The 14,691-nt window shown below is 43.8% G+C and overlaps 1 protein-coding gene across 2 annotated transcripts in view; it reads left to right on the top strand.

The window, feature by feature from the left end:
* Window positions 1–2,601: 2,601 nt before the first annotated feature.
* The window catches only part of LOC124271086, a 31,901-nt gene continuing 19,811 nt past the window's right edge, over window positions 2,602–14,691 (top strand). For both annotated transcript variants that reach the window (XM_046706160.1, XM_046706159.1), the window contains exons 1-3: window positions 2,602–2,684; window positions 9,828–9,935; window positions 13,356–13,457. In XM_046706160.1, the coding sequence (XP_046562116.1) occupies window positions 2,661–2,684; window positions 9,828–9,935; window positions 13,356–13,457 (234 nt within the window). In that variant the 5' untranslated portion in view covers window positions 2,602–2,660. The remainder of the gene's footprint in view (window positions 2,685–9,827; window positions 9,936–13,355; window positions 13,458–14,691) is intronic.

The raw sequence follows: 14,691 nt of genomic DNA, 5'->3' as shown, positions 1-14,691 counted from the left end.
GTTTGATGTAGATTTTCCTTTATATTAATGCTTTTGAAGTCAGATCACTATAAAATCTGTTAACACCTACTTTTTTTATCGAAATGTATATACTCATCAAGGGAAATTAAAAGACACCCGATTCTTCAATATTACTATGATTTATATGACAGTCCATATTGACTGACATGGTTTGGAACCCGTGAAGATCCGGGTTAGATTGATCTTCAGTAGAGAGTTCTTGTCGTAAGAGGCGACTAACGGGATCGGGTGGTCACAGGCTCGCTGACGTGGTTGTCATCCCAATTGCGTAGAGGGATATCCTTGCTGTTGATCGTTCATTTACAGACCGCCGCCATGTAGGTGGAATAGTGCGGCGTTATACAACAAACAAACAAAATCTACATATCATCAGGGGCGGATACAGCTTTTTGAAAATGGGGGTGGGGTGGGTGTGCACAGTTCATTGACACCCATTTTCACGAGCGTTTCAATGGTCACTTAATAAACTTGCATTACAAAAGTGGGGTACGCACCCCTGCACCACCCTCCATTTTCTAGATCCGGCTATGGGCATGTCAGCCTAGGTTGATTGTACACACTGAAACACGAGTTTAGCCTACATAGCAAACTTGTCAGCCACCAGTTCCAACTATTTGAAAACAATATTCTGACTATTCAGATTTATCGCAGTCTGCGTGTTTGTTCGGGAATCTAATGGGTGGCTCCAACACACGTTTCATAAACCTCTGGAAACAGACGTAAAATATATCTACCTGGCTTGCATGTGCTTTTAAAAAGAGATTCCAAAAAATGACTGTGATTTTTCAGCGCAACTGTAGCTGGCTGTTCACCTCACGGCTGCAACTAGAAAGTTGTAAATGCGATCTAGGGTTTGAAGAAGAAAGAAATTGATTGATGTGTTATTGTGTGATTGTGTGTGTGTGATTGTGTGTGTGAGTGTGATTGTGTGTGTGTGTGTGTGTGTGTGTGTGTGTGTGTGTCTGTGTTTGTGTCTGTGTGTGTGTCTGTGTGAGTGATGGGGGTCGTGGGGGGTTAGTCGAGTGGTTACAGCGTTCGCTCATTACGCTGAAGACCCGGGTTCGATTCACCACATGTGTACAACGTGTGAAGCCCATTCCTGGTGTACCCCGCGGTGATGTTGCTGGAATATTGCTAAAAGCGAAATAAAACCAAACTCATTCACTCACTCACTCACCACTCACTCACTAAAACAAGGGAGGTTCATTAGACTATCTCCACGGTAGCACAGGAAGTGTACTCTGTCCTAATATTGTTTGGTTTTCACAACATATGGTCTTCACAGTTTAGTCTGATATGCATGGAAGAGGTTAGTTTGGAACTAGTGCTGTAAAGCTGGGGAACGTTCTGTTCTCTGATTGGCTACTTTTATGTTAATTTTATGCTCCCATTTCAGCTACTTAAATTATCTGTACCCAATCAACCAGGAACGAACAATAAAGTGATCGATATCATGAGCATCGATCTAGGCAACAGTTATACAATGACATGTATCAACCCAGTCAGTGAGCTTGACCACCCGATCCCGTTAGTCGCCTGTTATAACATCCGGGTTGCTTAAAGCCAATTCTACCCGGATCTTCAGGGAATATCCGCGACTAATCGATTTGAATAATTATATTATAACGGTTATTGAATATCCTTTCTTTATAACTCTATATTTTATTTCTCAGGTGGAAACAACTTGCATTAATGTGGGCTGGTTTATGATCAAAAGCAACCAACTTAGCCTCCTCCAAACCCGGTTATTTCAAATTATTTGTAAGTTGCAATAAAAGACCTAGAACATTTACGGTCCCGTGAAGATCTGTGTTAGATTTGATCTTCAGTAACCCATGCTTGTCGTAGGAGGCGACTAACGGGATCGGGTGGTCAGGCTCTCTGACTTGGTTGACACAATTTATCGTATCCCAATTGTTACAATGTTAATTGTCAGGTACAGACTCGATTATTTACAGACGGCCGACATATAGCTGGAATATTGCTGAGTGCGGCGTTAAACAACAAACAAATAAACTCAGCAGTATGCACGCGTTTAATACAAGGTAATTATCAGACAATGTTACAGCAAATACTGCACGTACAATCACTGTACGTACAGAGTGACGGACTCAGCTCTCCAGTGGCAGAATACAAGTCTGTACCCATTTCAGGAATCGAACATGTGCATGACGAGCGAATGTTTTAATCACTCGGCCACCCACACCTGACAGACGTAAATAATACCGTTTGGTAGACAGATCATTACGTGACCTGAGTTATTTTTAGCTTTGACGCAGACCAAAGCACATGACCACATCGGTGTGTTATAAACACACACGTGATGTTGAAGTTATGGTGTCCTTGTGAAGCTTATCACGGGGCCGTTTCAAAACAGTACTTTCGTATTTACCTTTCCTCACGAAATCTAACATCCACGGTCTCAGATACCTACTGCGTTTATGTGTTGTAAGAAAGCTCACATCTGTATAGATATTTATGCAAGATATGTTCCTGCAGACGATAAAGGATTTTACGGTAATATAAATTTTGAGAAGTTCCCTTATCGGAGCAGGCAGAAACACAACGAAAGTGTTTGGTGTCGATTTCAGCCTGACAGTGGATCATGATCTGTACCGAATCCATGACTGAGCCAACAAATGTCCAGAGTTAGTTTCCAAATGGTAAGATTTGATCACATTTTACTGTGCACTTATTGACTGATTGGTTTCAAACGTTGATAGGTTTAGATTGAGATTCCAGCGGGCACAACAATGTACAATGCGCGGTGCTTCAACGTTGAAATATCAGTTGTATTGTTGCGATTTAGATGTTGCGATGATGTTGAAATATCGGCGTTGAATTAACATCAGATATTAATGTTGAAACAATGTCTTACTTCAACGTGGAAATAATATCAAAGTCAAATATCGAAGTTTTGTTGATTAAATATAGATGACACTGATACATTCAGCTCTCTAGCAGTAGGGAGGGGTGGGTAGCCTAGTGGTTAAAATGTTTGTCATGCTGAAGTCCCGGGTTCGATTCCCCACATGAGTGCAATGTGTGAAGCCCATTTCTGGTGTCTCCCGCCGTGATGTTGCTGGAATATTGCTTCAAGCGGCGTAAAACCTTATTACACACTTACTATGGCAGTATACAATCAGTGCATATAGACGTCTTGTCAGAGTTGTACCTTCTGACAGTAACCTCGACAGGGTTTGTCTCGTGTCAATGTCATGCAAATTTCTGCACATTTGAGACCCGTTCCGTAAGTGAAAGGCTGCATTTTGAGAGAATCCCATGTTGCTGTCAGATACCCAATCGCTATGCTTCAACTCTCGATAATCACGAGGTCTCGTCATTGATAATCCCAGTAAAGGCCACCATTTGAGATTACTTCAAGATGAAATCACCCTGCACTCGCTCACCATTCGTTCACCAACTCACCAAGCACCCATTCACCCTTCGTTCACCAAGCACCCATTCACCCTCCGTTCACCAACTCACCAAGCACCCATTCACCCTCTGTACACCAACTCACCAAGCACCCATTCACCCTCCGTTCACCAACTCACCAAGCACCCATTGCTCACCAAGCACCCATTCACCTTCCGTTCACCAACTCACCAAGCACCCATTCACCCTCCGTTCACCAACTCACCAAGCACCCATTCACCCTCCGTTCACCAACTCGCCAACCACCCATTCACCCTTCGTTCACCAAGCACCCATTCATCCTCTGTTCACCAACTCACCAAGCACCCATTCATCTTCTGTTCACCAACTCGCCAAGCACCAATTCACCCTTCGTCCACCAAGCACCCATTCACCCTCCGTTCACCAAAACACCAAGCACCCATTCACCCTCTGCTCACCAACTCACCAAGCACCCATTCACCCTCCGTTCACCAGCTCACCAAGCACCCATTCATCCTCCGTTCACCAACTCACCAACCACCCATTCATCCTCTGTTCACCAACTCACCAAGCACCCATTCATCCTCTGTTCACCAACTCGCCAAGCACCCATTCACCCTCTGTTCACCAACTCACCAAGCATCCATTCACCCTTCGTTCACCAAAAACCCATTCACCCTCTTTTCACCAACTCGCCAAGCACCCATTCACCCTCTGTTCACCAACTCACCAACCACCCATTCATCCTTTGTTCACCAAGCACCCATTCACCCTCCGTTCACCAACTCACCAAGCACCCATTCACCCTCTGTTCACCAACTCACCAAGCATCCATTCACCCTCCGTTCACCAACTCACCAAGCATCCATTCACCCATCGTTCACCAAGCACCCATTCACCCTCTGTTCACCAACTCGCCAAGCACCCATTCACCCATCGTTCACCAAGCACCCATTCACCCTCCGTTCACCAACTCACCAAGCACCCATTCACCCTCCGTTCACAAACGTACCAATCACCCATTCACCCTTCGTTCACCAAGCATCCATTCACCCTCCGTTCACCAACTCAACAAGCATCCATTCACCCTCCGTTCACCAACTCACCAAGCATCCATTCACCCTCCTTTCACCAACTCGCCAAGCACCCATTCACCCATCGTTCACCAAGCACCCATTCACCCTCCGTTCACCAACTCACCAAGCACCCATTCACCCTCCGTTCACAAACGTACCAATCATCCATTCACCCTTCGTTCACCAAGCACCCATTCACCCTCCGTTCACCAACTCAACAAGCATCCATTCACCCTCCGTTCACCAACTCACCAAGCATCCATTCACCCTCCGTTCGCCAACTCACCAAGCATCAATTCACCCTCCTTTCACCAACTCACCAAGCACCCATTCATCCTCTGTTCACCAACTCACCAAGCACCCATTCATCCTCTGTTCACCAACTCGCCAAGCACCTATTCACCCTTCGTCCACCAAGCACCCATTCACCCTCCGTTCACCAATTCACCAAGCACCCATCCACCCTCTGTTCACCAAAACACCAAGCACCCATTCACCCTCTGTTCACCAACTCACCAAGCACCCATTCACCCTCTGTTCACCAACTCACCAAGCACCCATTCACCCTCCATTCACCTACTCGTCAAGCACCCATTCACCCTTCGTTCACCAAGCACCCTTTCACCCTCTGTTCACCATGGTGTCCCCCGCCGTGATATTGCTGGAATAATGCTAAAAGCGGCGTAAAACTAAACTCAGTCAGTCAATCAGTCTGTTCACCAACTCGCCAAGCACCCATTCACCCTTCGTTCACCAAGCACCCATTCACCCTCCGTTCACCAACTCACCAAGCACCCATTCACCCTCTGTTCACCAACTCACCAAGCACCCATTCACCCATCGTTCACCAAGCACCCATTCACCCTCCGTTCACCAACTCACCAAGCACCCATTCACCCTTCGTTCACCAAGCACCCATTCACCCTCCGTTCACCAACTCACCAAGCACCCATTCACCCTCCGTTCACAAACGTACCAATCACCCATTCACCCTTCGTTCACCAAGCATCCATTCACTCTCCGTTCACCAACTCAACAAGCATCCATTCACCCTCCGTTCACCAACTCACCAAGCATCCATTCACCCTCCTTTCACCAACTCGCCAAGCACCCATTCACCCACTGTTCACTCAAGCACCCATTCACCCTCCGTTCACCAACTCACCAACCAAGCACCCATTCGTTCACCCTCCGTTCACAAACGTACCAATCACCCATTCACCCTTTCTGTTCACCAAGCACCCATTCACCCTCCGTTCACCAACTCAACAAGCATCCATTCTTCCTCCGTTCACCAACTCACCAAGCATCCATTCACCCTCCGTTCGCAACTCACCAAGCATCCATTCACCCTCCTTTCACCCAACTCACCAAGCACCCATTCATCCTCTGTTCACCAACTCGCCAAGCACCTATTCACCCTTCGTCCACCAAGCACCCATTCACCCTCCGTTCACCAACTCACCAAGCACCCATCCACCCTCTGTTCACCAAAACACCAAGCACCCATTCACCCTCTGTTCACCAACTCACCAAGCACCCATTCACCCTCTGTTCACCAACTCACCAAGCACCCATTCACCCTCTGTTCACCAACTCACCAAGCACCCATTCACCCTCCGTTCACCTACTCACCAAGCACCCATTCACCCTTCGTTCCCCAAGCACCCTTTCACCCTGTTCACCAACTCACCAAGCACCCATTCACCCTTCGTTCACCAAGCACCCATTCAACCTCCGTTCACCAACTCACCAAGCACCCATTCACCCTCTGTTCACCAACTCACCAAGCACCCATTCATCCTTCGTTCACCAAGCACCCATTCACCCTCCGTTCACCAACTCACCAAGCACCCATTCACCCTCTGTTCACCAACTCACCAAGCATCCATTCACCCTCCGTTCACCAACTCACCAAGCATCCATTCACCCTCCGTTCACAAACGTACCAATCACCCATGCACCCTTCGTTCACCAAGCATCCATTCACCCTCTGTTCACCAACTCACCAAGCATCCATTCACCCTCCGTTCACCAACTCACCAAGCATCCATTCACCCTCCGTTCACGAACTCACCGGGGTGGTGGGGTAGCCTAGCGGTCAAAGCGTTTGCTCGTCACGCTGAAGACCCGGGTTCGATTCCCCACGTGGGTACAATGTGTGAAGCCAATTTCTGGTGTCCCCCGTCATGACATTGCTGGAATATTGCTAAAAGCTTCGTAAAACCATACTCACTCACTCACCAAGCACCTATTCACCCTCCGTTCACCAACTCACCCTACCCATCCAGTCATTCACATTTATATTCACAGTGTCATAGTCAGTTACAGATAAAACTAAATCTTGATCTTGACATAGTTTTTACTAATCTTGCTTCGTGTACAGCTGTACTGATAATGATAAATTACATGCAAACCGACGACGTAGATACCTGCGTCGCCTAAGTCACGCCTTTATCAACAATCTATGACCATCCGCACGGTATGGAAGTCTGGGTAACCGATCCTCCGTCCCAAGTCCACGTCTGGGTCGCCCATCATCCCATTCCGTGGGTCGATGCCCGTCGGAGAATGCCTATTGATAAAGTACCGTAATTACTCTGTCAAAATGGGTTGTCCGGAAATAAAATACATTCCTACGTTCACTCAGCAGAAAATGGGTACCCAGTGGGATAAGTCATGCGACTCTATACCTTCTAGCGCCTCACAGGCAGCTTGGGTTATCCTGGGTAATAATTATTTCAGCGCTTCTGAGCTGTGCTACACAAATGCAGTATACAAATGAATAACATTAATTTTAAGTAAACAACGCCTGCTCTCGATTAAACGCTGGGAATTCTTTATGTCCTGAATCCTGCTATCTTTGGGTAACGATAGATCTACCGTACGCATACGACATTTTGTCACAGAACCATTGAACAGAAACATTTTTTAAACTGTTTTAACTGCAGTAACAAAGGTGGGTCTTAGTAAATCATTGTCGGAAATTAAAATAACAAACGCAGGGGTTGTAATCGAGGATATTAGGCATTTGAATATGCAGATAAAGTTTTATAAATATTTATACAAAATTTTTCTTTATTAAAACCAAGTCGGGAGTAACCAACATTTCGTAAATTAGAATCACCGAACCCATGCATAACAGTAACGACTAGGATCTCTAACTTTTGAAAACTTAGAAAGCGCCACAACCAAACTGAACCGGCTGTGGGTTGTTTATTTACTGTGTGTGCAGGCGCTGCAGGTGTATTAAGCAACTATCCAGGTTTTGTACCCCTGTACTGTCTGGTTCACTCACTCACTCACTCACTCTGCTACTGATTATGAAACATACATATTTTCTATACTTTAAGAAAAAAATCTTACTTCCTTTTTCGCAATGTAACAGTAGCAACCGCACCTTGCTGCAAGGCACCCGTCATTACGGTTATCTCCCAATTGACAGACACCCATTTGGCAGACAGTCGATTGACAGACACTGAACAAGAAGGTTAATTAGGGTAACACCTACGGGTATAATGGAACAGTCCACTGTGTAGTGAGTAAAGTACGGTGAGCCTGAAACAGGTTCGTTACTGAGAAGTTTGATTGTGTGTAAATAGAACTTTGTTGTTATTAGATGTTAATCTGTCTTCTCTTCTCAAAATTGATGTAATATAAGATCAAAAACCAATCAGTGTTCTAACTTTAACAATATCTTCTAAAGATTGTAACAGTTTATGTCCTTGAATAGTATACAATGGGCATTCAAGGAAGTAATGAAACACATTCTCACATCATGTCGCGTCATTTTTTTACATTTATTCTAAAGAAATCATAATTAAGTGTACTCATCATATACATTTTGTATCGTAATCTTGTGTGTAAAACATTTAGCATCCTTATTTCATATGAATAATATTTAGGTGCACAATTTTCTTTCACGTGGATATAAGATTTAAATGATGCAACAGAGTCGCAATTTCTAACAGCTAAGGTAATATTATTCCACATTTTAACTGCTGATGGAATAAAAGATGATGTTGAGTACCTCAGTCTTGTACATGGTTGACTAAAATTATTGGAATTTCTTAACTTATAGCTTGTCCGGTTGCCTACTACAGGTGGGAGTAAATCCTGAAGAAAAACTAGTGTTTTCCTGTTTAGTAGGAACTTTAATTTCCGAAATGCTCCAGTCATTTTAGATGTCTTTTTGACAATGTTTTCAATATGATGCCGCCAACTCCTGTTAGACGAAAAGGTTAAACCCAAATGTTTATGAAAATCAAATGTTTTCATATCACATCAATCAAAATTCAAATTAATGTCTTTTCGGTCATTTTCAAAGTAAATATTATAGCTCTACTTTTTCCTTGTGTATTTATTTGAACTATTTCATTATAATGTGTAGGTAACAGGTAGTAGCTAATCTGTTCATTGAACCGTAAATATTGTTGTTTTAAGGCGTCTGCGAACCGCCTGTCTGCGTAATGGGAGGACACCGTCATTAATACAGACAAAATAAAACAAGTAACTCTGCGATTGATTATATAACACAATTAAGATTTGCTACACCTTAAGAAAAAATTCTTACTTCTTCACAATGTGTCTGTAGCAACCGCTAAGTCATGCTTACTTCTTACACGGACACCTGGTGGCATCACTGACTTTCATATGTCCATTCATGTCATTGTCGTGGCTATTTTGCCCTTTCACTATAGGAATCTGTTGCGACTGATTATCAAGACTGGCCTTTAGGTTATATGTTTTATGAAATCTCAGCTTGCCCTGAAACTAAAAAGTTCTATGTTCATTGTCCCACTTGGTGACATTCATTTACTACGTGAGTTTGTGAGTGACATTGGGTTCATGCTGTGTTGACAATTAGCTTATCGCTTTAAGAAAGTGAGTGAGTGAGTATAGTTTTACGCCGCTTTTAGCAATATTCCAGCAATATCATGACGGGGGACACCAGAAATGGAATTCACACATTGTACCCATGTTGGGAACCAAACCCGGGTCTTCGGCGTGACAAGCCAACGCTTTAACCACTAGACTACCCAACTTCAAGAAAGTGCCAATTACACTACTGAAAAGCCGTTATGGACATTCGAATTTTAAATATCATTATTGTTATTGTTTGCCATCCCCGTTAAAGCAATATTACAGTCATATCCCGACGGGGATACCAGAAATGGGCTTCACACAACACCCATGTTGGGATTCGAACGCGGATCTTAGGCATGACCAGCGAAACCTTTCACCACCTTTTACCAAACATCCCCTCGTACATTCTGAGGAAACATGATAGTGCCATGGTATTGACATTTACATTTATACCATTGTACACAGATGTCCAGCGTTGGAGCTATGGGAGTAGGAGATCTGTGGGCCGACGGCGGTTGTCAGCAGAACTGTTCCAGACACGGAGCGTGCCAGCAAGGGCAATGTGTCTGTCTGGTAAGTGAGTGAGTGACTTAGGTTTGAGCTTCTCTAAGGTATTTCAGTTACTACAAGGCGTGGCAGCTTGTTTTGGGAGGGAAGCTCATAAGTGGGTTGGAACTTGCTCATGTTAGTGAGTGAGATGGGTTAGATATGGGAGACCGGGGTCAATCATTTTTGTCAGTAACACGGGGCAATTGTAACAAGGGCAATTACTCTAAACGTTTTCGCTCCAGCATAGTGTAGGTGAGTAGAGTTACATAGAGGATATTATATGAGTGCCCATGTCATACTATGTTTACAACACGAGTGCCTAAATGTTGGTATTTCCCGAGCGAGAGCGAGGGATATACCGATATTTAGGCACGAGTGTCGTAAACATAGTATGACATGGGCACGAATGTAATATTCTGTTTATTACCGAAGTCGTCAAATTGAGGTAAATAAACCCAAATCTACTTTCAAACATAGGCTGGCTACCCGCTGTCGTAGCATGTTGAACGCAACATCACAGAAGAAACGTGACGTCATAGCCTTGTTCATGACGTCACGTCACCATGGCAAAGTGATATTTTGCCCTAGGGCATCGTATGAAAAATATGAACCGCGATAAGTTCGCCCTCGTACGTAATAATTCTCTTTATCACCCAAAACTGTGTTCCACAGGAGATATCGCTTGTGTGAGATCATATGATATCTCCTAGGAGATCACGTCAACTTGATGACGTCACAATGCTATGACATCGCTGCACTGCAAGTCTAATGGTAGTACAGTTGTTATCCATAAACAATCTTACTTTCTTATTAGTCACCAACTTCTAAATGCCAATCATACAGAGCTCGTGTCTACTGATATCAATTATATCAACAGTCGTTGATAAAGGTAAAAAAATCCTCGGCAAGCCTCGGATATTTGTAACTTTATCAACTCGTGTTGATATAATTGATATCAGTAGACACTTGGGTGAGATTCTGTATTTGTTTTCCTGCGGTACATATCTGGGCGTTTTTCAGCTGCTTGCACATGGAGAGATACAGTTGACGAAAAATCGTTTTTCACATAATCATGTACACTTTTCACAAAACTTGATGAAACGTTCTTAATGCAGCAAATGTTGTTTGGTATGAGATTAACTTTTAGAGCGTAAAATTGAGGTATTACGACATATTTTGAAGTAGAAATATTGGAGAATCTCAAAGTGGTTAACATGTTACATTGCATGAAACGTGGCTACTAGCTACCATCGGGGGCAATTGTAACACTGAGGTGAGGTGGAAATAAATTAACATTAAACCGTTGTCATCCTCGACATTTAAATGTATATTGGCGTGAAATTCTTGTTTTGGTATGCCCAAAATATAATAAAAGACTAACACCACAAATTTTTACCCGATGGATACTTGTTGAAAAACTGTGACACTGAAAATGGTCAAACTTTGATAAAACTGTTAAAGAATTAACATTATTTTAATTTTCCTTGGTGCTGCATGAAATTGGGTTTTTTTGTTAAAAATTTTATTAAAGCTGAAACTCTTCATTTTGAATATAGATTTATAGTGTTTTTCATGTAGAATTTCCTGCTTGTCAAATTGACAATCAAATGATGATGAAGGTTTAACGTTAATTCTTTAATTGACCATTTTCAGTGTCACAGTTTTTCAAAAATTATCCATCGGGTAAAAGTTTTTGGTGTTAGTCTTTTTATTATAGTTTGGGCATACCAAAACAAGAATTTCACGCCAATATACATTTAAATGTCGAGGATGACAACGGTTTAATGTTAATCTATTTCCACCTCAATTGATCAAGATGACATATTTCCACATTTTATTGAAACACATCCTTCGGAAAGAAGATATGTATACATGCCTTGAGAAGGAAAGCAGTAAAAGAACAAGAGAATATTGATTGGGTTCAAGGTCAGAGGTGACGCTGATCTGTGGGCTGCCCTAATAAATAATAAGTACGTTAGAATGCGGCAGCAATGGGCAACAATGTTGCCACCAGCAAATAGAGCAATCATATTTCTGCTGAAAAGCAGACAATAATAAGGCAAAGCCAAAGGATTCCTATCCGCTGAGAAGCAGAGAGTTAAACAGATTCCGGCTGAAGAGCCGTCCTGCCATAATTTAGAATATTGCCTAAGTATTAATGATTGCAGCCACAAGACCCAGGCCACCCCTAACACTTATTGGCATAGGCATATAAGCACATACATTACAAGCCCTTTGCCAATAATGTACAATCTGGAAACAGAAAGAAGAAAGAGATGGCTGGCAAGGGGAGGGAGGGAAGGAAAGGAAAATATAACTTTTGCAGGAGACAAAAAGGATAGACTCACTGTGTGAATCTAAAAATCAATGGATGAACAAATGATGACGTAAACAGAAGTAGACACATGACGTCATTGGAAAATAACATAACCGGAAGTGACATAAGCAAAGATAAAAGAGCGGGAAGAACGAACTGAAAGGAAGTGCGAATGGTTTCAATAAACGCATTGAATGTCAAACACTAAATGAGATTATTTTGATTGTATTTGGAAAATAAACAAATTGTTACATTAGAACCTTCATTGTTACAACTGCCCCATCCACCTGTTACAATTGCCCCGTGCCTTGGGTCAGTTGTAACACTTGCAGTCATTGCATTTGATACGTACTAACTTTGTAACGACATGATCGTGAACCTCAAATGACACAGAGTTATAAAACCAAGATGCCAATGTAATAGTTAGTACCGATTAACTTTGGGATAGGTCGACCAGTATCGAATTACAAGTTAAGTAAAAAATGTTACAATTGTCTCCGGTCTCCCCTACCCTTTGAACAGTATTACAGTTATATCAGGTGTCAACTTGATATGGAAGGAAAGTCCTAAGTGATTCAGGTCACCGACGTTTAAAACCTTGCTGGAACTAAAGAGCATTGGTATGGGGCAGACAAACCGAGATACATAATCGGGGCGAATCTGAATTCGAAACTGCGATACCAGGTTTCTGGCGAGTCCAAGGTACGCAACTCTGCGCAGCAAATTCCAGCGTTTTGGACGACTTGGCCACCTGTGCCCCCGTGTCCCCTAAGGCAAACTTATATAGTACTTTCACTTCGTCCAGGGTACCGTTCCACAAAGCGATCGTAGCGCTAATGTGATCGTAACTCCCATACATTAACGTAGACTTACGATTGCGATCAGCTCTAATATGATCGTAATTCCCATGCTTTAAAGTAGACTTACGACTGTCGTAGCGCTACAATCACTTTGTTGAACGGGTACCAGCACGTCAATTCTGATATCTCTCCCTGTGTTGTGAAAGGTCCGATGTTCTCACGGGTTGTTTCTGGTACGTCATGAGCGTTGGCGCAAACAGAAACGAGGGGAATCAGTTAATGTTCGATGACTAGTATCGTTACGTGTCCTGCTCCACTCCCCACCAGGTTCAGTACGCTGGCACGGGCTGTGAAGAGGTAAACCGGAAGTACTTCGTGGCGTTCGGCTCCATCTTCACCATCGTGTGCTGCGTGGTCACCATCCAGCTGGTGAGTGTGTGTCTGTCATGCTTGTCCGCGAGTCGTGTCTGTACATCACACCTGTCTGTCTGTACATCACACCTGTCTGTCTGTACATCACACCTGTCTGTCTGTACATCACACCTGTCTGTCTGTACATCACGCCTGACTGTACATCACACCTGTCTGTACATCACACCGGTCTGTCTGTACATCACACCTGTCTGTCTGTACATCACACCTGTCTGTCTGTACATCACGCCTGACTGTACATCACACCTGTCTGACTGTACATCACACCTGTCTGTCTGTACATCACACCTGTCTGTCTGTACATCACGCCTGACTGTACATCACACCTGTCTGACTGTACATCACACCTGTCTGACTGTACATCACACCTGTCTGTCTGTACATCACGCCTGACTGTACATCACACCTGTCTGTACATCACACCGGTCTGTCTGTACACCACACTTGTCTGACTGTACATCACACCTGTCTGTCTGTACATCACACCTGTCTGACTGTGCATCGCACCTGTCTGTACATCACACCTGTCTGTACATCACACGTGTCTGTCTGTACATCACACCTGTCTGTCTGTACATCACACCTGTCTGTCTGTACATCACACCTGTCTGTGTGTACATCACACCGGTCTGTCTGTACATCACACCTGTCTGTCTGTACATCACACCTGTCTGTCTGTACATCACGCCTGACTGTACATCACACCTGTCTGACTGTACATCACACCGGTCTGACTGTACATCACACCTGTCTGTCTGTACATCACGCCTGACTGTACATCACACCTGTCTGTACATCACACCGGTCTGTCTGTACACCACACTTGTCTGACTGTACATCACACCTGCCTGTCTGTACATCACACCCCTGTCTGACTGTGCATCGCACCTGTCTGTACATCACACCTGTCTGTACATCACACGTGTCTGTCTGTACATCACACCTGTCTGTCTGTACATCACACCTGTCTGTACATCACACCTGTCTGTGTGTACATCACACCGGTCTGTCTGTACATCACACCTGTCTGTACATCACACCTGTCTGACTGTACATCACACCTGTCTGACTGTACATCACACGTGTCTGTCTGTACATCACACGTGTCAGACTGTACATCACACCCTGTCTGTACATCACACCTGTCTGTACATCACACCTGTCTGTCTGTACATCACACCTGTCTGTCTGTACATCACACCTGTCTGTACATCACACCTGTCTGACTGTA

This window comes from Haliotis rubra, unplaced genomic scaffold (genome assembly GCF_003918875.1).
Source record: "Haliotis rubra isolate DU_JTF1 unplaced genomic scaffold, ASM391887v1 Scf157, whole genome shotgun sequence".
Taxonomy (NCBI): domain Eukaryota; kingdom Metazoa; phylum Mollusca; class Gastropoda; order Lepetellida; family Haliotidae; genus Haliotis; species Haliotis rubra.
The sequence above is the reverse complement of the archived record's forward strand: the minus strand, read 5'-3'. Positions and strand labels throughout refer to the sequence as shown.